The sequence below is a fragment of the Sinocyclocheilus anshuiensis genome, unplaced genomic scaffold (assembly GCF_001515605.1).
Source record: "Sinocyclocheilus anshuiensis isolate Anshui unplaced genomic scaffold, SAMN03320099.WGS_v1.1 scaffold1241, whole genome shotgun sequence".
In the NCBI taxonomy this organism is placed as follows: Eukaryota; Metazoa; Chordata; class Actinopteri; order Cypriniformes; family Cyprinidae; genus Sinocyclocheilus; species Sinocyclocheilus anshuiensis.
In genome coordinates this window covers 726,252-751,265 of record NW_015549644.1, presented here as the reverse complement: position 1 = coordinate 751,265, position 25,014 = coordinate 726,252, and the positions used below count along the sequence as shown (strand labels likewise).

General features: G+C 35.0%; 1 protein-coding gene across 2 annotated transcripts in view; it reads right to left on the bottom strand.

The window, feature by feature from the left end:
• LOC107659935 (calcium-binding protein 8) overlaps positions 1-16,667 on the bottom strand; it is a 58,680-nt gene extending 42,013 nt beyond the window's left edge. The window contains exons 1-2 of one of the 2 annotated variants that reach the window (XM_016449048.1): positions 16,248-16,667; positions 6,144-6,268 (exon numbers count right to left, since the gene is read on the bottom strand). In XM_016449048.1, the coding sequence (XP_016304534.1) occupies positions 6,144-6,261 (118 nt within the window). In that variant the 5' untranslated portion in view covers positions 6,262-6,268; positions 16,248-16,667. Of the gene's footprint in view, positions 1-6,143; positions 6,269-14,872; positions 15,313-16,247 lie in introns of those variants that run through there. The other variant, XM_016449047.1, reaches the window with a different exon arrangement.
• Between the last annotated feature and the right edge of the window lie 8,347 nt (positions 16,668-25,014).

Genomic DNA, 25,014 nt, shown 5'->3' with positions numbered 1-25,014 from the left:
CAGGTGACTTCCCATCATAAGACATCTCACTGGTCGTCCAATGATTGCAGTGATTTGCCACCTTCTCTGCACCTGCTATTACACCAGTGGCGACACACACTGCTGCGCTGTTTCTTTTCTCAAAATGCTTGTCAGATTCTTAATTTACTGTTCATTTTACTACTGAAAACAGTACTATATGAATTTTAACCAGCCACAAAAACACAACTTAAGGCCAGGCTTTTTCCTGGCTTTTTCTTTTGATATCTGCTCTACAGAGGAGGACTCTGCCTCTGAAATTCATATATATCTCAAACAGTGGAGACGAGGAGTTGGCTCCATCAAATGCATATTTTATAAGCGAATCTTCTGTGAGGAGAAAACTTGTGGCAGCAAAGGATTGGTGTTTAAAAATAGAGCTTGAGAGTCACATCTCTGAAGAGCACAACGGTTGTGCTGCATGCTCGAGCACACAGCAGTACATTGGGTAATTTTGCCTACGTATAACGCCAGTTGAAGTCAAGCAACCTGGGAATTAACACACAGGAAACAAAAGCTTTGACAACATGCTGTACTATTCTTATCCATCTAAATCAAGACTTAAAGGGATAGTTCACCTTCAGTTGCTGGTCCCCATTGACTTGCATAATGTTTTTTTTTTCCATACTATGGAAGTCAATGAGGACCAGCAACTCTATCCCTTTAAGACGGCACATTATCATAGCAACAAGTTATGCTGTTGTCAGGGTCATACATTCAATAACACATTTGATAAGAGAAAAAGCTTTAAAAAAAAAAGATTTTAAAAATAATATTTTTTATTTATTATTTTTTTTAAATATTAACTGCTAAATGAATAACAATTAGTTTGCCTTTTCTTTTTTGACATATCCTGGACAGTGTGACTGACAGGCTACTGTTATTTTTTCTTCTATTATAATAATAATATTTTTGCAAGCCATTGAACAGCTGATTTAAACACTAAATTAGGGTTCCTAAAATTTAAAATCGAATTCCCATAATTGTTCCATGATATTTCCAGTCGTTTTTAGACTAATTAATTTTTAACATAATTTTATAGAGAATTCTGGGGCAGATTTCCATTTTAATTTCAGGTACAAATTCTTTGCCAGGGTCATTTATTCAATTATACATTTGATGAGATAAAAAGTAATTTTAAAAATAAAATTAATAACTTAAGAATTTAAAAACAAACTAAAAAAATAAATATATAACAAATAATTATAGCAATCATTAAACTATCTAGAGTAGAAAAATCTCCAATAAGGAAAATAAATGGCCATTTTCTTCTTAAGAAAGACAATTTTTGAATTGTCCCTCCAAAAAAAAAAAACATAATTAGCTAGTAATATCTGCCACCCAATGAATCCCACAAGCACTTATGCTCAATGAACACATTGATGTTATCGGTTAATACATTTTACTCTACATAAGGGCTCAAAGCTACAGTATATCTAGTGAGATGTTGGAATGTTCTAGAGCAGAGCATGACTATAAAAATCAATACTGACAACAGAAACACACATTACTTTCCATGATTTTTTAAATTGTATTCATTTCCGAGACCTTTCCAGTTGTGAAAAACATTTAAATTCCCTTATATTTACAGGTTTTCCATGACTGGGCGAACCTGCTAATAGGACTGAAGTTCAACCCTATCTATTTACTAAAAGTGTCTCACCGACCATGTTGTCTGTCAAATAATCTGCAACTCACACCAAATCAGGATCAAACAGGCTAAAAAAGTAGGTACCTATAAGCAGTGTTGGGCAGTAATGCATTACTTAGTAACGCGTTACTGTAATTTGATTACTTTTTTAGTAACTGAGTAATTTAACGCGTTATAATTTTCAAAATAGTAATTAGAGTATAGTTACAAGCCGAAGTCCCTATACATTACTGCCGCGTTACATTGCTGACAGAATGCAGTGTTTTATAATCTAGAGATTGTAAAAAGGATGTAGCACACGCACTGTCGAGTCAAGTGCCAGTGGATTAGAGACCTGCTCCCCCGAGACCCGACGCAACAGAGTGCAGCGCGGGACAAGATGAGCGAGTGCTGGTGCGGGCGGGTAGACACTTGTGTGTGTGCGGGATGCGGGAGAATAAAATGATTCACGGGACTCCCGCAAAATAGTAATATCTAAACATAAAATATCTAAAACAAATAAATTGTTATTCATCTATTGCACAAAAGCAACATGAACTAATATAAAATATAAACGATTAACAGGTGCAAGCGTATGCAGAGTTTCTATAACACGTTTACAACGTTAAGCAATGCAGTGCTGAAATTTGTGTGCTCACGAATCCTCTCATTATAACACACGAATTGTAGACATTATGAAAGATTCATTATGCATATATTTATTGTGTTATAACAGAGATTTGTGAGATTGCGATGAACTGAGATGTCTTTTAGAGATTATAAATGCTGCACTCTTTGCTGGCATTCTGCCATGCTAAACCATGCACGCAGCAGCCACTTGCTTTAGTTAAAAATAACAGTTCTCTGTGAATGTTGATGCTTTAATAACAGATATTTATCGGGAGCATGTATGCTGGGATTTCATAAATTTAATGGAGAAAAAAGTAATGTAACTAGTAATGTAACTAATTACTAATTACTTTTGAAATAAAGTCATCAGAACAGTAACGTGATTACTTTTAAAAGGAGTAATCAGTAATCAGTAATTTGATTACATTTTCAGAGTAACTTGCCCAACACTGCCTATAAGTAACAATTAGCTTTGTCAGGAGGACATAAAAACACATCTCTAAAGATATTTATCAACCATTACATGTTTTATATATACTGTCACAATCATTGCCACACAAATGGCTTTTATATCAACAGTTATGCACATTTACACTGACGATGCACATTTACACTGAGTTATGTTTCAGAGCCAATTAAGAACATCTGTCTTAGGAAAAGGAGGCTGATAATTTTTATTCCACACAGACACACACATGCAAGAAGATTTTAGGAGAGCTGCAAAGTGATTGCACAGTAAAGGCACTAGATTTGTTTTTGTACGTAGAGGCAAACTCATGAATATATGCAGAAGGAGTCTGTTGCGGAAGTAAAGCCTGTTTGAACACAATCTTCTGAAACATTTTGTCCTCTCAATTCTGGCTATTTCTCTGACAAGCTGTGTTCATTTTAGAGGCGAAAATGGCAGATGATGCAATAATCAATTTTCAGATCTAATACCTTTAGATGTAATGAGATTATGCTAAGATATTTAACAGAAATGTCTTTCTTTCTAGAAATGTGATCTTGATATGGCTATTGACTTTTACAAATGTACAGAAATCTTCTGAAAGTATATTTGCCTATTTTGAACATTTACATCAATGAGACAAATTATTATTCAGCAGTTTGTAAGCATAATGTTCCTCTTAAAGGGATAGTTCACCCAAAAAATGAAAATGTTCTATTAATTTACTCACCCTCAGGCCCCTGTAATCCACAGTGTCAAGCAAACGGTCTGGAATGATGTCCGGTTCACAAACGAATCATTCTTTTGAATCAGATCACCAAATCGGACTGAATCGTCTGAAACAGTTCACGGCTCGAGCAGCAGAGATCTATAAGTTACTCAATCAAAAGCCGGTTTTGGCCAACTCATTCAACGCTCCAGTTACTCCAGCAATTCACTGAACTGAAGAAACGGCTCTGACTCGGACCGAAGATGGATGAGACGCTGCTTTGCGCAGGCATGAACTGAGCACTTGAATGAAGGGGCAAAAAGCGAGTTTTTATAGTTTATCGTTTATGTAAAAAGGTGAGCTGATGAAAACAAGTTTATCCACTATGTATATGCTTTAGACATGTAAAACATCCACGTTTCACATCATTATTGGGTGCTTTAATAATATAATTGCTTATACATTACGTCATTGTGTCATTATGTAAACAAACTGGTGAATCGTTTATTTGAATCGGTTCATTGAAACGAACTGTCCCAAATAACAAGTTCACGGAAAAGAATCAGGCTTCCTGGTTTGCCTGAGGTTATGGATTACAGGTAACAATGTTTTAAATAACATTAGTTTCTTGCACAGACCAGTTATTTTGTTTTGTAAGACCTCAATATATCGTCAGGAGTCACAGGTATTAATTTGTGTTGCCTGATATGATTTTTTTTACTTTGAAAGTGACAGTAGCCATTAACTTGCATTGTATAAATCGCCAAGGTGTCACGGTTCATGGATCCGTGTGTTCAATTCTGCGTGTCTTTTTGTGTTACCTGTCTGATTGCTCGTCAGCGTTGCTCCGGCAACCAAGGGACTGACGAGCTAATCAGCGCGGCTGCACCTGCCGCTCGTTCTGTCCTGTCTTTATTTGTCTCGTGTGTTGGGCTGCGTGTTGTCAGATCGTTGTTTGTCCTGGCTCATGCTTGTTGTCTCTCCAGAGCCTGTGTGTCGGGTGGATCTCTGCCTCGGATTGTTTCCAGTCCTCTGTCTCGGATTATGTCCAGTCTAGGAACCCATCGAAGTCTCGTTGGATTCCTCTCCCCTAGTTGGATCAGGTCGGGACTTCGTAATCCCCGTGTGCTCACGGCTACTCACCTTGATCATCACGTTTGGCTTGCGACCCAGCTTCACTATTTAATTGTCACAATAAATCACTTTTCACTTGCAACTGGATTCTGAGTTCTCTGCCCGTAACACAAGGACTACAGTTTCAGCAAAAACACTTTTTTTTTTTACTATTCTACTGAAGAAAAAAAGTCACCCTGCATATTGGATGTCCTGCAGTTAAGTTATGTTTGGGTGAACTATAATTTTAACATCTGGGAAATCTTATCACAGAAACATTTTGCTGCCATATCAAATGCAGATTCAGTTAGATTTGCTCTGCATTTAAATGCATTTTAATACCGTAAGAACTCCAGAACCCCCATGTTTCTCTTACACAAGAGTATCTCTGTGATTAAGACGCTAGTATTTGCTCACCCCTCCTGATACGATCAATACAACATCAGCAGGACTCCAGCAAATGGATTTCACAGTTTGGACTGTTTCAGAGCAAAATCAACAAAGTCAATGACTTGTAGCAGCTCTGCATATCTGCAGATGCCCTGTGGTGTTAATATGTCACTTAAACATTCATTTTCAGGCCTCAAGGGTTCGATGTATTTCTCTTCATGTCCTTTCTGCTGACAAAGGCAGTGTTAACTGATTAGCACTTTGCCTCACTCGCCCCGATTCATGATGAAGAGTGTTGGGGGGACATGCGCAGCTTTTATTGTCATTTTTATACATTTTTTTATTTATGATTTAATGCCTGATTTACATATGAAAACCAAAAGCACTTCAGGGTAATGCTCAGTAATAGCCTTCATTAAAAAGTTATTAATAAAAAATTATATAATTCTTAAGGGATCAGTAATTCATTCTCATTCAGAAATTAATATACATGCGTACATAACTCAAAGCTAGCTGACACAATTTATTATCCCTTAAACATTTATAATAATAGAATATAATATAATATTTGTGTTTTTTTTTTTTGCATTTGCTGATAATGTTCTTCAAAAATGTTAGTCTCTCACCCTTACGCTGACTTCTTTAACTAAATTGTTTAGTAAAATTACTGTTGTTTTTGTTATTCAGAAATATTTGATTTATATCAGTAATAGGATCAATATCTTTGCCATTATTTAGCCATTTGACCTACAGTATAACTGTATCTGATTGACTGACAAACTCTAATAGCTTCATTTAAGAATATATGCTTTTTCATTAATGACTAATATATAATAATATAATATAATAACATATTTTGCTGCTATCTTTCCTCAAAAATCCTTAATTTTTTTTGTATTTTTTTTGTATTTCAACAACAGTACCAAATCTTCATAAAATAATACATAAATACATAACACCAAATGTAATTTAAAAGAAGCACACAAAGACACCAGGAAATTCATTCATTTCTGAATGAACTATTCCTTTAATGGGAATAATTATGGAGTGAATAACCTTCATAATTAATAACATTCATAACCTTCACACTGAATAACCAATTGAAATATAAAGCCGCCCTCATAACAAAAAAGTGGTTCAAAGTTTGACTTTCAGTAAATATAGAGCCAAGTATTTGTGTTTTTGTCTGTAAGGTCATGGCTCACCATCTAGTTCCTCCACCGAGATGTTGGCGAGCTGTTCGCTGTTGCTGTGTTCAGAGAGTGAGCGACTCAAATAGTTCCCCTTGTACAGCAATCCTGCCGTCACATGGTGGAACGGCATCTTCTCCCTGAGAGAGAGAGAGCAGAAGAACAAGCTCAACCAACCAGACCAAAAGACACGGCAATGATTTACACAAATCATACATTGCTGCAGATCTACATTAGACTATAAGTTGATTATATGAAAATGACCATTATTGTCTCCACGGAGGGCTCATCCGTCATCACTTTGCTCAGCAAATATCACTGTACTTCCAATGTTCTGCTGCATTATTAGGTGAAAATCTTGTTGTAAAAGAATACGAAGGCTGTTTCAGTGCATATGAGGATTAAAGCTAATGAAATAAGTAGCCATAAAATGGCAAGCTATTAAAGCTGAAAGCGTTCACTGGCCCTCTGAATTACCCTTGTGTTAGTGAATATATGGGTGGAGTCTCCAGTGTCTGTGAGAGCGCAGTTATTGTTTACAGGTGTTTATTATAGTGCCATTAAAATCCTGCTGACAACTGCAGTTTTTACCTTTAACAACTGCATTTTCTCATATATGAACTAGTGGTCAACTAATATGGGTTTTATAATGGCTGATACCAATAACAAGAAACTAGGGTGAATGATGGACAATATAATGCAGATATATACATAATACATTTTATAAACACTGCCGTTCAAAAGTTTGGGGATGGCAATATTTTTTTTAAGTGTGTATTCATAAGTATCTTATGGTCACCATTGCCATACAGTAAAAAGAGTAATGTTGTGAAATATTATTACAATTTAAAAATAAATGTTTTCTATTTCTATGAATATATTTTAAAAATTTAATTTATTCCTGTGATTAAAAGCTGAATTTTCAGCAGCATTATTACAGTCTTTGGTGTCACATGATCCATCAGAAATCATTCTATGTTGATTTGGTGCTCAAGAAACATTTCTTACTTTATCAATGCTAAAAACAGTTGTGCTGCTTAATATTTTGGTGGAATCTGTGAAAAGAGCATTTATTTGAAACAGAAAAATATTTTGTAACATTGTAAATGTCTTTATTGTCATATTTTATCAAATTAATGTGTCCTCGCTTAGTTAAAATATGAGAATAAAAGCTTTTTTCTTTCAAAAAAAGAAAAAAAGAATCTTACTGACCCCAAATTTTTGAATGGTAGCATATAACCAATAAGATGTGTTTTTTTTTATTACTCAACTAATTATTAATGTGTTCATTTTACAATAAAAAATGGTAACACTTTGTTTTAGTGTCCTTGTTACGTTACATGTACTTACTATAGTAATAACAGTGAATTATGTATAATTACAAGCAGCTAACCCTAAACCAAACCCTAATCCTATAGTAAGTACATGTTGCTAATAAATATTACTCAGTCCTTAACTGTACTATATAATTGCACTGTAACAAGGACACCATAAAATAAAGTGCAACCAGAATATCTGAATAAAAAAGAATAATAATTTTGTATCTGAAACTATATATAATGACAATTTCTGCAATTTCAGTTATAGGTCGATATGATATTCTCAAAATGGCCACATAATAGACAGTATATTGATCCTAGTATAATATAAATGGAATAATTCTGCATACCCAAAGTAACAGTAATTTTGCTAAACAAATGTATGCGGAGTTCAAGAAGTCAACATAGCAATAACTACAAATCAAGCTAGAATTGCTCTTTATGTGGAAATCTCTCATTTCTCAGATGTCATGGTTAGCATGAGCAGAAATTCTCTATTAATTTTTCAGCAATGTTAAAGCTGTGGGAATCATTTTAACACAATGGTGTCAGATAAAGATGTGAGACGGAGTTTCTCTCAGTAATTGGGCTCTGTGTTGATTAGTATGAAGTGAGTGCCTTTCGAAAACATGAGCTTTAAAAAATGGGCTTGAGTGTCAAAAGCCCACTCAAAATGCACTCCACATCCTGCAGGCCGTTTCACAGATCAAGATGGATTCTGAGCGTACCAAGTACTCCCACAACCAAACCCACTGAAGGCTTTATTGTAGTTTCTGGCTCATGGCCCATATGACAGCCGCCAACCATGCTCTAAATGTTATTAAAATACATCCAAAATAAATCAAGCTTTCAACAATGTAAAATTGTTTAGATTAGCCTTAGATTTAAAGTGGTAGAGAAAGCACAACTGACCGCAGCGTTTTACTTACAGAAGTTGAGTGTTTCTGTATAAAACTTCACAGTATTTGTTGATATTGGTTTTTCTATATCTGATGCTGATAATAAATGATATCTAGAAAGCAGGGTGGCCAATTAAATGTGGCCATTATGTGGAATCTCCTTTATAACTAATAGGATTGTGGGTGGATTTTTTCCTGTTTCGGCATGACAATGTGTATACTGAAAAAAAGTAAAATAAATAAATATATATATATATATATACACAATTTTTCAACATTGCGTGAATTCAGTAATTTTATGTCTTATACTTAAATATACATACAGATATACTACTGTTCAAAAGTTTGTACGTTTTTGAAAGAGGTCTCTTATGCTCACCAAGACTGCATTATATCAAAAATACCGTAAAAAAAAAGTAATATTGTGAAATATTATTGCAATCTAAAATAACTATTTTCTTTATTAATATTAGTGCTGTCAATTGATTAAAACAAATTAACTAATTAATCGCACATTTTTTTATCACGATTAATCCCACCTAACATGAACGTTTTTAAATATACTTTTATATTGCAAAAATTTCACATTCAATCTTCAAATGAATGTGGAAACAACATAAAGAAGTATATATTTTAATATTTGATTAATGGCATCTTTTTTATGACTGAAGGCGAGTATCACTGATACCAATAGTACTGATGTCTCTATGAAATTGTATTTCCCCCCCTAATATTTAACCATTGATTATAGCCATTCAGCATTACAGTATAATTGAGAGCTATCAATTTTAACATTTATTAGACTTGAAAAAATAACAAATTCTAATTTAAGTGAACAGTTTTGAAAACCACTGCATTTCAGAGACATGTTCTTACTGTAAATGTGACTAATATATAACAAATACTTATTTGTATGCACAGTTTTGAGGCAGCTTTAATCGCCTTTTTGGTAACTTCATGACTTGGGCTAACTGACGACATAACTATGACCTTGCATGCTCGCAGTTTCTTTCGCACTTTGACATGAAATGATACAGGCTACAGCACGCCGCCGCATTTGTGCGTGCAATTGAAGAGCACATGCTACGAGCACAGTTTAATGGCTGACAGGACAGGAAATTTGTTTTTACTGACATATGACCTGAAAGCATCTCATCTGACTGCAGTTCACTGTTGTTCAACTGAAGCTCCCTCATCACATGTAGCTTTTATTTTGCGCTCGTTTGACTGGCGCCTGATGCTGAGGTGAAGTTGGAGTGCGCGTCTGAAATTCTCCCATTTAAAGTGATCATAAAGCATTCTGTGTCTAAATAAACACAATGCTTGTGAGTGGGGTGGCCAACCCTAGCACCGCGTTAATCGCGTTAAATATTTTTAACGCATTAAACTGAAAAACGTAATCACACACGTTAACGCGTTAATTTTGACAGCACTAATTAATATATTTTAAAATGAAATGTATTCCTGTGATGCAAAGCTGAATTTTCAGCATCATTACTCCAGTCTTCAGTGTCACATGATCCTTCAGAAAATCATTCTAATATGCCGATTTGCTGCTCAAGAAACATTTATTATTAATGTTGAAAACCATTTTGCTGCTTAATATTTTATGAAAACCATGATAGTTTTTCCAGAATTCTTTGAAAAATAGAAAGTTCAAATGAACAGCATTTATTTGTTATAGAAATCTTTTTATCAATTTAATGTCTCATTGCCGAACAAATGTATAAATTTCTTTAAAAATAAAAATCTATCTTTAATACATACATACATACACACACACACACACACACACATATATTAGACTTGTTATAACATGGGTCTTCACATGTGAGTGTACATGATTTTCTCAAAAATGCAATTCATTTATTTGTAAAATACTTTTTAAATGAGTCAGAATTACTAAGTGGACCTTACAAATCTGTCTCTTGTCTGATTTACAGAGATTTACTTATTTACTTCCTTCAGCAGAGCTAAAAGCACAGTTAAAAATTTCCTGTAGAAATTACAGTAACTTACTGGCAGCAGTTCGCCAGTAACTTACTGTAAATTAAACTTACAGTAAAAGTACTGTATTAATAATTACAGTACCATTTCACTTGCTGTAAATGTATTTACAGTATGTATACTGTACTTGTAGTTTTTACTGTAAAATATACAGTAATTTTATGGTATTTTCTTCAGTAACGTATTGAAATACAAGAAAAAAATAATTTAATTATTTTATGAAAATAAGCAATGACAACTGTGTAACTTTTAATTTTTTTAATTGTTCAATTGTAATCCTTGCAATAACATTTTAATATTTTCACAGATTCAGTTAAGACTCAAACAAAACATTGTTACAAACTATTATATATATTACATACTATTCTAACTATTATAGGTAAAATTCTTAAAATATTTTTAACGCATTAAACTGGAAAACGTAATCACACACGTTAACGCGTTAATTTTGACAGCACTAATTAATATATTTTAAAATGAAATGTATTCCTGTGATGCAAAGCTGAATTTTCAGCATCATTACTCCAGTCTTCAGTGTCACATGATCCTTCAGAAAATCATTCTAATATGCCGATTTGCTGCTCAAGAAACATTTATTATTAATGTTGAAAACCATTTTGCTGCTTAATATTTTATGAAAACCATGATAGTTTTTCCAGAATTCTTTGAAAAATAGAAAGTTCAAATGAACAGCATTTATTTGTTATAGAAATCTTTTTATCAATTTAATGTCTCATTGCCGAACAAATGTATAAATTTCTTTAAAAATAAAAATCTATCTTTAATACATACATACATACACACACACACACACACACACATATATTAGACTATTGTTATAACATGGGTCTTCATGTGAGTGTACATGATTTTCTCAAAAATGCAATTCATTTATTTGTAAAATACTTTTTAAATGAGTCAGAATTACTAAGTGGACCTTACAAATCTGTCTCTTGTCTGATTTACAGAGATTTACTTATTTACTTCCTTCAGCAGAGCTAAAAGCACAGTTAAAAATTTCCTGTAGAAATTACAGTAACTTACTGGCAGCGATCGCCAGCATCCATTTTTTTGCTGCGTAGAATTGAATCTCCTAAAAAAATAAATAAATAAAATAATTTATCATATTCATGTTTTTTTATTGTGTTATTTATAGCTTTGCAAAAAAGCTGCAAGGTGTCTTCCTTTTCTTCTTCTTCTTCTTCTTTCTCCAAGCAGAAAAAAAAGCCTTTCTGTCATTGGTCAGGTTTCGCGCTAATTTTTTTTTTACTGTATTTGGATTTACAGTAAATGAAAAATACTGTATTTTAATGGCGCCAAGAGGATATTTCCCATAATGCAACTTTAAAATACAGTAACGTACTGTATAACTGTTTTACAGTAAAGTACAGTTCATATTACAGTTAAATACTGTGTAATTTACAGAAAACACTAACAGTGCAGCTCTTCCTTCAGAGTGTGACGCTGCACTGCTGGTGTCCTGTACAGGAACCTAAAGCTCTCATGGGGACAATGTGGTCACCCTGCAGGTTAAATACCAGCACACCGTCAGCAGAGAGCAAGAGAGCGAGAGAAAAGCCACTTGAAGCAGCAGTCAGCATGAAGGGGCAGGAGGTTCCAGATCACAGACTACGCTTTGGGACATGAGCCCACAATCACAGTATGTGCTGGGCTACAGCCAGGTACCACATCAGAGTAAAACACATACAGCTTGAGTTTGTATTAGCAGTCTGCTGAAGGACATATCCCATGATGGATGGCACACCCTTGTAAAATATGGATGCTGCCTTGGGACAAATGTAGGAAACTGGGGGTTTGCTTTAATGGGGCAGTTGATTGGGATGTGCAAAGCCTTTAATGGGCTGAGAGTAGCTTAAAATATCTCTGGTTCAAGTCCAGAATCTCTCTATCAAATGTAGAGATGTAATTGCCTTAGATTAGAAGCATCTAACACTTGGGCTACAGCATAAAGAGTCCGTAATTAATAATAAAAAAATTTATTCAAAGTTCAAAAGAGCAGAATTGATTTTAAATAAAAATCTTTTTGTAAAGTTGTAAAACTCTTTCCTGACACTTTGGATCAATTTAATCTGTCCTTGCTGAATAAAACTATTAATTTCTTATAAAAAAGAAAAAAGAAAATCTTACTGACAGTTTAACCTGTAACATATAATAAAGATGGGCATGTTTTCTATCAAAATATTTTCTTCAGTTGAGTTCTCATTAATCTACTATAACGTTTAATGTCTGAAATGATTAATAAAAATAAAAGATTATAATTGGTGGAATGTTTCACGCCAATTAATTAATGTCTGTAATTATTTTCGATGTGAAAGCTCATTAATACCAAATATTTTGCTTTTTATTTCTCCATCTTTACAGGGTACTGTCTGAAGGACTATAAAGCACCATATGTCAACATTTTGCACAAGTAGAGCTGAACTGGCCAAATAAATCATTGTCCCTGAAAGCGAAAAAGCACAGATGAACTGTGTATGTGGGCAATTTTAATTAAGGTAATCATCACAATGCCTCCAGGTTCATTAGCATTCAAATCAACTTCTTGTTTTCTAATGGTCCCACTTTGTTGATGGTTGATGCATACTTTGCTGTTTTAAAATAGCTCATGAAATAACTCATAAATCATGCTACACATGCAATTAATTTTTTTAACTGGCTAACTACACACATCACAATTATGAATACACATTTTAAATGGTGTAGAAACTTAGTGAGCAAAATTAACTTTGCTGTGTATCCAAACGGTTTCCTCTTGACTACATATGACGTTCTACATTGGCGTGTAAAAACAAAAACAATTATGAATAAATTTAATTATTTTAATACATATATTAATAATTATTATATAACATATATTAATAATTATTATTAATAAGTTTGTCTGCAAAAAAACTGTAGACACCTAGATTTTAATGTATATATCTATTTCATTTTATATTATAATTTACTGTTCAAAAGGTTGGGGGTCAGTAAAATAAAAAGAGGAAAAATTCTCACTTTTATTCAGCAACACTGTAAAAAAAGGATTTTTTGTAGTCGTAATAATACAAAGATTACTTCAGTATGTTTTACAAGAAAATACTATTTCAGTCTTTCTTAAAAAAAAGGTAATGTGCAATTCAATGTATTAACATTTACTAGGTATTTCTGAGAGAAATTAGTTTCTATGCCATTTTTTTCAGTGAAGGACACATTAAATTGATTAAAAGTGACAGTAAAAACATTTATAATGTTACAAAAGATTTCTTTCAAATAAATGGTATTTTGAACTTTTTATTCATCAAAATAATTAAATAATGTACACAAAAAATATATCACAGCTCCACAAAAATATTAATGAACTGTTTTCAACATTGATAATAATAAGAAATGTTTCTTGAGCAGCAAATCAGCATATTAGCACGATTCCTGAAAGATCATGTGACACTGAAGACTGGAGTAATGATGCTGAAAATTCAGCTTTGCATCACAAGAATAAATTATATTTTAAAATATATTCAAATAGAAAACAGTTATTTTAAATTGTAATAATATTTGATAATTTTACTGTTTTTTACTGTATTTTTGATCAAATAAATGCAGCCTTGGTCAGCATAAGAGACTTCTTTCAAAAACAAAAAAACAAAAAAAAAAACATACAGACCCCAAATTTTTGAACAACAGTGTAAATACATATATATAAGAAATCAATGTAAAAGTAATGTTGGCCAGTCACAGCACATTTCTCACGATTTTAATGCCGTTAATTTAAATAGTCCTGTGCTGGCATGAAGAATGACTGAATAAAAGTACAAATATTCAATGTAGTCACTAATTTACTTGCATTTATAATGATTATACAGAATTAGATCGCAGTTTTATAGTTAAAGTAACAGTTAAATAGTTTTAGGTGCAGTACAACATGTCACATTATAGGACACTGCTTGTCATGTAATTATCCATTGCAAACAGAGTGTTCTGTTCAGGAGGGATAATGGAGTGTCTGGATATAAAGAGTGTAACTAAGAGATGGAGGCAGAATTGATCAATGTGTTCAACTGAGGGCAAAACTTTCCAATCCAACAGTGCCACATCACATTCTAAGATTCCCAGAAAACAGCAGATGAATTGCAATTAAAATGTCAAAAATACAAGAGTCAAGTGCAGTGCTTCACAAAGTCACTGGAAACAAGTCCATTGTCGAAATGTCATTCCACATCATGTCAAAATAATCTAAACCTCTTACAAAGGCAACCTACGGTTCGAAGGACAGACCCGAGCATAAATACATTTCAAGTTATTAAAATCAATACAAATAAAAATCAAGCCAGTGATCACACACATACCAAAACAGAAGTATCAAAGCAGGACATCTCTCCACTCTCATTAAAACAAAGACATGTTTAACAGTAAAATCAGAGCACATACAACAAAAAAGCAGTTTGAAACACATTCCCTACATGCCAGAGTGTTAAAGCAGCAAGCTCCCGGGACAGCAGCAGTGATCCCTGTAGCTTACCCGTACGGATCATACCCTGCAGGATACTCAAGCACAACAGGCTCTGTCCCAGGACTGCTCGGGACGCACGGACCCTCTCCTTCAGACCCCTCCGCCCGGGGGTCCGGATCCAGATCCAGATCGGTGACCTCCATCTGACAGCGCACTCCGGACTCAGAGCACAACGGCAGGCTGTCCCACAGAGCCACAGCCTGACTACGTCCCAGTGCTGGTCCTCTCCCCGAGCAGCATAAAGTGCCCAGAACCCCGTGGTTAAAATTTCAGCAGTCTGGAGTAGGTAGTCACTCATTCATGCGTTCATTCATCCCTTTAGCCAGTCAGCATCTCCCTCATGTCACACTCTGGTGTCATCGGTGGGCTCATAATAACAGTGGCTTGGTGGCATAGTCCTGCCTCTGCAGCTCCGTTGAGAGTGCATACACACACACACACACACACACACACACTGCTCACCAGCCCCCCGGACTGCACCGCCACTCCTGTTCTCTCACACTGCACACGCTCCTCCAGGTTCTCTAGTCATTAGCATGTTTATCACTTTTTTCCCTGAAGGGGGTGTTGGCTGGGCACCACCTGACTTGTCAAATGAGACTAAGGTGAATAATTTGCCCGGAAACTGCCATCTGCGTGCCAGCAATTAATTATACATAATGTTGTTTGCGTTTTGCACAGCTTTTGGGAATAGGGGATTGGGGATTTTTTAAAGGGCAATTTTAAATACATTTTAAAATAAATCAAAAAGATAAGACATCCTTAAAAGTAAAGAGCTATTGCAAGTTATTATTGTTATCATCATCATAGACATCCAAAAAAACATAGCAATAATTGCAGCAGTAATAATAATAATAAAATAATAATAATGTAATAATAATAAATTAAAAATAAAATTACATCCTTAAAAGTAAACAGCAAATTAATATTATTATTACTACTATTAAAGAAAAATGATAATAATAATAAATACAAAAATAAATAAAAATTAGACAAAAAATAAGAGCCCTAGCCTAATAAATAGTACTACGTTTTTGCTGTTGTTGTTTAAATTAATAATAATAATAATAAAAACTAATACAAATAAAAAGCCATCCTAAAGTTCTTTAGTTTATTATTATTAGCCAATTATTATTATTATTAATAAAAATAATGATATCATCCTCATGTTTTATAATGTTTTAATAATTTAAACAATGGATGTTTAAAACCAGCAAAAATATTAACTCACAATTTATGCACGCTACACCTCCCGTTTCACCGATCAGTCAGTTCAAAGCCATTAAAACAACAGGTGCAAACGTGTAGAAATGCAGGCTGTAGTTTATGAAATCATGCTGCCCATCAAAGCCTTCATGTCACACACTCAAACACAAGCTCTTACCTTTAGTGGTGATGATGGGCGATCTATGAAAGTGATCCCTCAGATCCCGATGGGCTGATGATCCGAGCCGATGCCGCTACAGGATCCAGATTAGCCCGCTGCTGATATCTGGATCACAGATGGTCGCTGAATTGTGAGGAAATTCTCCAGATCTCATTCGCGATTATACACACTATTATTTTTAGCCATCGGGTGCGAATACAGTGGACAGTGGTCCTTATCCCGATTGTTATCCGAGAAAAAAAAACGTCCGACTTCCAGCCGAAAGCAATAAAACAGTTGGACTTTCCACCAACTCCAATCAGCTCTAATGAGCCCCTGGATTCAGTACTTCCATGATCTTAAGCGAATTCCAGCTCATAATTCCCGACCTTATTGATTCACATCGCAAAAAGCTGCTCATAGATTTTCGACTGCCATACACACACACGAGTCTAAAAAAACAATCAATAAACATCGCTGTCAAATCAGCAGTACAGCTGGATATTGTTCTCCACGAGCTGTTGGTGGGCATTAACGGTCACAAAAAAAAGAAATAGCAGGTTCCTATGAGAAAGAAGCAGATAGATTCCTCGCAGAGCATGAATTAACCCATTGGACACACTGACTGACTGAGCGCTCGAGTCATTAGTCAGCGGGTCCAACCTACAGCTCTACTGTCATTCATCCATAGGTCAGCGGGATCAGGTGGAATCATTAGGGAATATCACATCATTTTTCAGCAATGCCACCTGACTGCTATTTTTACATACAATGAAAATACTTCTACAATGACTTTCAATCAGACCTAAATCTATCTCTTTTACCATTCATTTTCCCATCGATCCGCCCATCCTTCCATCCATCAGCCCACTCATCTATCCATCAGCCATCTATCCATCTATTAAATCCATCCACCGACCCATCCATCCATTCATCTATCAATCCATCAATCAGCCTGTCCATCCATCCATCATCCATCAGCCCACCCATCTATCCATCAGCCTATCCATCCATGCATCAATCCATTAAATCCATCCACCCACCCATCAATCCGTCAGCACATCCATCTCTCTATCAGCCTATCCATCATCCATCCATCCACCCACCTATCCATCCATCATTCCACCTATCAGCTCATCATCCATCCATCCACCCACCCACTCATCCATTCATCCATCCACCTATTCAACCATCCATCTACCCATCCGCCCATCCATTCATCCATCCATCCATCCACCTATTAAACCATCCATCTGTCCATCAGCCCATCCATTCATCCATCCATCCATCCACCTATTAAACCATCCATCTGTCCATCAGCCCATCCATTCATCCATCCATCCATCCACCTATTAAACCATCCATCTGTCCATCAGCCCATCCATTCATCCATCCATCCATCCACCTATTAAACCATCCATCTGTCCATCAGCCCATCCATCTACCCATCCATTCATCCTTCCTTCCATCCATCCACCCACCAATCCATCAAACAGCCCCGTCCATCCATCCAATTATCTGAATATCTATGCAAGTAATAATATTTGATAGTTAGACAGTGACAAGTGAAAGACACTTTTATTGTATCAAAATTGAGAGAAATTATGTCATGACAATGCTGATTGGTGAACGACAACACAAGAACACACACAGTCTCAAGCCCTTCACTGGTGACATTCTGAGCGGTGACGTCAAAGGGAGCAGGGGAAAATATAAGTCCATTTCACGCTTTTAAGGGCCCTACAAAAATATTGCACTGGTAAAAAAAGAAAACTTGCTTGCTATTGCTTGATAATAATATAAGGGTTCATTCTGAATGGCCACTTAATATATTTGAACATTTAAGGTGGTTACAGTCCTAATCTTTATCCTAAAATGCCAAAACTGGAGTATTGAAATATTATAATCATCTAATCAAATTTATATGACTGATTATATAACTGAACGAAGAGCAAACACATATGAAAAGGGCACCAGCCTCATCACTTGTTTTATGGCAAACAATGAGAAATAAAAGAGTTCAGGTCAGTATACAGAGGATTCAGGTGTTTTTCAAGATAAACCATGCTATATTAATAAAATGTATTGTTATTTTTATTATTTAACATTAAATTATATAAGTTTCGGTGGCTAAAGCAATCTCTCTTTTTCAAAGAGTAGTCAACTGTGCCTGGACAGAACTGTGAAGGAGTGTGTGTGTGTGTGTGTGTGTACCTGGTATTTATCACGTTATGGGGACCAAATGTCCCCACAAGGATAGTAATACTAGTAAATTTGGACTTTGTGGGAACATTTTTGAGGTCCCCATGAGGAAACAAGCTTATAAATCATACAGAATGAGTTTTTTTGAGAAAGTAAAAATGCACAAAGTTTCCTGTGAGGGGTAGGTTTAGGGGTAGGGTTGGTGTAGGGCAATAGCACATACAGTTTGTACAGTATAAAAACCATTACGCCTATGGAATGTCCCCATAAAACATGGAAACACAACATGTGTGTGTGTGTGTGTGTGTGTGTGTGTGTGTGTGTTTACTCAACCCTGGAAACTTAATAAGTGCTGATAAGATAAAAGAACAGGAAATGGGTAGAAAATAACACCACCACCATAAACACACAAGAAAAATTTCACTAAGCAGCAAAGCAATCAGCAAAATATGAACCCCCCTTCACAGCCCTGTGAAGACTGACAAAGGAGTGAGCCTACTCGTTCATCAAAGCACACAGAGATCATGTTTACCAATGAGAATCAAAGAGAGGGCTTCATGATTCTGAGTCACAAACATGATCAAATGAATGGTCAGCCTGAAATGCTTTTTAATGTTCATGCTTGAAAAACGCTCTTATACTAAGTCAGATTTTCACAAACCATAAAATCTGACTAAATTTAGTTAGTAAAGCATCTACAAGTAAAGATGAAATCACATTTTGCTTAAAGTTACAATATGACTGAAATAGTGACAGATATTTTATTTAATTATCAAATGATCAAAAATAACAAAAATGACCTGGATAAATCTATCAGTTGTTGATTGGACAGAGGCAGATCTGAATGACAGTTTGCAGTCAGTTATAAGGAAAAGATGGGGTTTTGGATGAAATGATTGGAGAAGTCTGGCATATATCACCAGAGAGAAGTTTGTGATTTATTGACACTTTGATTAAAAATTACAGTAAAAAAAATTAAGGTAAGGTAATTAAGGTAAAAAAAAAATTAACATATGCATGGATGAAATTATTCATTCACAACATAATCAGTCATTTGGAAAATAAACAGGGTGAATTTCCATTTCATTTCAACTTTAAAAAAGTGTTTACAAAGTGCTTATATTAATTAAAATAGTAAAAACAAAACAAAATAATAATAAAAAATAGAACCAAAATAATAATAAAATACAAAGAGGGAAAAAGGATTAAAACAACTAATAAGAAAATAAAATGAAAACAAAACAGAAAAGAAAATTAAACAATAAGAAAATAAAATACATAAAACATGGCAGATCATTCTCTTCATAAATGTTAAATTTTATGTTTATTTGTCCATTGTCTATTGTTAAAAAAGAATATTAAAAAAGTTCACATATATGATTTACCTTTAAAACAACAAAATTACATTTTAGTTTAATTTAATTAGTCTAACAGGTTTAAAGGGATAGTTCATCCAACAATCAAAATTCTGAGTTTGTTTCTGAGTTTGTTTGTTGACTTCCATAGTATGTTTTTGCATACTGCATACGGCAACTGTTTGGTTACCAAGATTCTTCAAAATGTCTTTTTTTGTGCTCAGCAGAAGAAAGAAACTCATACAGGTTTGGAACAACAATTATGATTTTTGAGTAAACTATCCCTTCAATACTGCACAAGCAAGCAAAGTGGTTCTTCAGAAAATGTTTAGCGCCTTTATTTTGTCACAGGAAATACCAAATATGGCCATCAACACAAAAGGACATGCAACAATCAATTAGCATAGAGAAATTTTCCAATCCATTGATTGTTCAAAAGATTTCTAAGCCCTGCACGCTCCTTCTTTACAGTGAACATCTTGAGCATGTTGGACCAACATTGGACCACATAACTAACACAATGCAACAGAAACCAACTCATTCGCTCTCATGCACACAGCACACACAGTGATATAATGATGTGATAATTAAAATCCTCCTCATTTCTCGGCCCGCGTGTCCTCTAAATTCTTCCACCAGCTGATTCACACACACAGGGCCTGAATCAGTGACTCACACACACTTTGTGGCGCATGCTGGGATTTTTCTCTAGACATCAGTCACAAGAGGAGCACAGGATAAGCTGCCCTCAAAGTTAAGCCTGACAGGAAGCTGACAACCGGCTGATATTGATGACACTTTAAAAACGCACTTTCTCCAAAGCAAGGCTTAAACTTTAACAATATCGTAATCATAAACTGAGAGAACATTTTTAATACTGGATTACCTGTCATATTATGCTGCTGATTCGGGAAACTGCAACTAAAGGTAGAGTTTATTGGAGCTGAAAAATGACTCCCATTATGAAATAAGGAAATCACAATGTTATTCCTGTCAGGCCGGCGGTGAAGATTTACTGAAGCATTAGCCGCTCCAAACAAACTAGCTTTTTACCTGTCTCTGGAAATGTAGTAACTGCAAAGCTTTTTAACCGGTTTAACGCTCTTCTCAATTTTGCTTCACAGAGTGAGTCTGTGTCAGGGCGTGTGAAAATGCTTTGAAAGAAATGAAAAAGCGATTCATTCATTCTCATTAGCCTAAGTAGAGCAACCTGCTTCGCTCCAGCTAGCGCCCAAACCTAGCAAAAAAAGCAGTGTGCTTGTAACTTGTTAGTGAACAAACTTTTTTTTTTCAAAATCTGCATATCAAAGGAACAGTTCTAAGAATGTACAATTTTATTATTTACTCACCTGATTTACTTTCATCTATAGAACAAGTCAAGTTTAGTTGTATTGCATTTTTCACATTACACATTGTATCAAAGCAGCTTTACTGAAAATCAAGATGTAAGGTTTATAATATCTTAATGCCTTACAGTCGCATTTGGCAGATCTGGGCGAAAATATAGTTCGCATTTTTCAACAATATAAACAATCAAGCCATTGAGATTTGCTATATAGTAAACATTGCTTTATGTGCGGTATACTGTAGGCCTATGCAGATAAAGTTGAAAATTAACTTAAATGATTTTAGCAAATGGCTGCAATATAACAAAGAGTGAAAAATTTAAGGGGGTCTGAATACTTTACGTACCCACTGTATATCCATTATAAAGAGTTGTGCGATAACATTTTGTGACAATCAAGCGGTTGATATTAGCTAAAGAGCAAATATTGCTAATATATATATATATATATATATATATATATATACATATACATACATAATAGATATAGAGCTGTGCAATATAGTTGCTACAATCAAGCAGTTGATTTTTGCTAAATTGTAAATATCGCTTTAAGTGAGTATACTGTATGCAAATAAAGTTGAATATACTATATATTAAACTTTATACATAGAGCTTTGCCATAATATACTTAGGAATAAAAAAGGAGATATTTTGAATAGTGTCCGTGCTGCTCTTTTCCATACAACGAAAATGAATGGGGACCAAAAATCATACAGGTCTGGAAAGACAATAGGATGAGTAAATGGCTCAATTTTCATTTTTGGATGAACTATCCCTTTAAATTAACCAGTACTGACCCAGTTCCTCATACTGTTCATGCACAGCCACCCAAAACTCATGACAGCACAGCTGAATCCAACAATGCAAAGCTAATACCTTGCTAAATTAAAGGCAACCAGGTGGAATATGTTGCATTTTCACAGGGAAATTGTATTATTAAGAAGGATTTGAGGGATAAAAATATTTGCGAGGGAAGGAAGTCTGAAGTATGGATGGAATATGGCATGTGGTGGGCTGAAGAGAAGATAAATGACACACAGGTGTGTCTCTGAGCTCTCCATTACACATTGGTTAATAGCTGGCGCTCTGCTCACTGAGGCTTTACTGGTCTCTCGCTGTGTGTGTCAACACGCGTTAAAGACACACTGTATCTTTGTTAAAACAAGGTCATTTTAACAGAATAACCCCAAAAACTGAGTTAGGGATGGGAGATGTTAGTTAGCTTTCTTTTCCATTCTATATGAAGCATCAAGGCCAACAATAATCACTGATATCGACAGAAACACAGATACCTTTTTATTAAAAGCAAAGGTTGTGATTTATGTAGGTAAATGGGTAATTATTTACATTCAGTTACAAGATCATTAACAAAAAATTCAGGCCGAGAATGGTGCAAGAAGTGAAGGACTTTATTCAGGACAGGCTGTGTGTGAGTCAGCTATACACTGACAAGAGACCCTGTGGCGCATGAGGACACATTTAGGTGTGACACTGTGTCAACTGGCATCAAGCTGTCCCTCTCTGCCCTAAGAGCAGCTACATTTCCAAATGCTAGCATATTCAGACGTTCCTAAAGAAACAGTTCATCCAAAAATGAAAACTTTTGTCATTATTTACCTTGACTTTTTTCTTCTGTGGGGCACAAAAGGAGAAATCCTGAAGTCTGGTCAATCCATGCAATTATAGTAAACAGAGAGAGAGGCTTTTAATCTTCCAAAAGACCACAGAAGTACCATAAAAACATAAAAGTACTCCATATGACCCTATAACTCAAATCATACAATAGATTTGTGTGAGTAACAGACCAAATTACCACTTAACTCAAGAATCACTGTGACTGTATTGAGGTGAACTGTTACTTTAAGGATTCCCAGGCACTGTGAAAAGACGCCAGTCTCTACACAAGGTCTGTAATCAACATCAAACTTCACAATCTCTGTCTCAGCAACATCTTGAGAAAAGGAATGAAACCATAAGCAAAGGGTGTGAGAAAACTTCAAACATTAAGCACTGCTTAAGTTATCCAAAGGTTAGCAGGTTCATTCTGGATATTATCATATTCATGTATTTACTCTGAAGCACTTCAAAGAATGTAATTAAAAAATAAATAAATAAAATAAAAACACTGCATTGCCATAGTACAATGTCCAAATATCCATGTCAGGTCAAAACAAATAAAAAACTAAACTAAACAAAAAAGAGCAGAACAGAAAACTACTGAACAGAACAAACTGTAGTACCATAATTTTTATTTAGTTATAAGACTGTGCTGTTGTTTATGCTGTTTCATGACTAAGCGCTGTGAGCTGGCCTTGTGCCTGCAGGCTATTTTTACAGTGTGCACAGGCAGTGATGTTGTGTATATCCTTAGTCATTCACATATATTATTAGCCCTCTTTCACCGGTCAGGACCCCTGTGATGGCAAGAAGACCAGAGGTTGCCATATAATTAACCTACGGCCAGTAATGGATCCCAGACACCCATGCATGTACGCACTTGGCATTTTGTTTATAGGCATTAAGATGTATAATGTGCAATATGTGGGATACATTGTGATTTACTTTGTGTGATAAATATATTAAGCTGATTTTTAATTAAAATGCAAATCTTCCAGCAAATAAACATCCATATGCCAGACAAAGCTGTGTTCCTCGCAGCCGTGAAGTTAATTGACTCACATCAGTTAATTAGGGAATAAGTAGAGATTACTCTCCTATCACGGTATTGATGTTGCTCTTACGGAAAGCAAACAATAATTAAAAGCATCAGAAGTTATAAAGATGAATTTAATATTCTGGAAGAAAGCAAACAGAAGCATATTCTGTTAGGGTCTCCACTTGCGTCTCAGAGTGAATCTGTAGTAGTAGGTGAGAGCTTTGAGAGCTGGTGCTGTCATTTTAAGCAACTTCCTTTTTGGCTGAGGACAGCTCAGTTTGGCTCCAGCGAAATCTGTCTGTTTGACAAGAAGCCCAGAGCATTGTGCCTCTCAGCAACAAAACAGAGCTGCTATTGGCTCCTGCCTCAGTTGTTAAGGCAGTGGGTTAGTGTTGGATTAAGAGAAAGGTAGAAAAGCAGCGGTGATGGCTGTGATAATGCCAAGTAGGACATGTTCCTGGATCAGCATCTTTTGTTGGTCCTGGAACAACATACCTGTCAAACAGTCCAATCCCTAGACCCAACAATCACTAGTGCACACTACAAGACAAGCTTGCCTAGTCGACTAAATAACAGTTGGCAATGGTGTTTAACCATGTTAAACTGTTTTTTCAGAGTTGGTTCAGTTTATTATTATTATTTTTAATATCGGATAATTAAACATACTGTTGGACAAAATATTATGATTGTAAAAAATTCAGGAATGCACCAAGACATTTTAAAATACTGTAGGGTCACAGACAAACGAAAACATAAACTAAAAGACTTCACAACATCATAGTTATATAAGGAGCCAATTAGACAATATTTCTTTGTCATATTCAAGAAAAAAAGACTAAAACAACTAAAAAAAACTGCTTGTCGTCCTTTTATCTTTTAACTTTCTAAATATTCTGGGACCAAAAAGGTCCAGATTGTTGCCATTTTGCAGTGCAAGACTTTTAGTGTGCACATCTATGAGACAATCAAAGTTGTGACAGAACCTATGAAACATTTTCACTTGATATCGAGTTCCAATGACAAGCTATTTGATGAAAGGGCCAAAAAGCCCTTGAATTTGTGCCTCATATCTTCCATGTGCCTTTGAGCTGTCAATTGAGTTGTTGGTTCATCCACTTGTTATGACAACACATCAAAACACATTGTCAGCTTAAAGCCATTTTCTTTGCTCGCTTGTAAAAAAAAATAAGCCTACTGTCCATATAAATAATTTCTCCCATTACG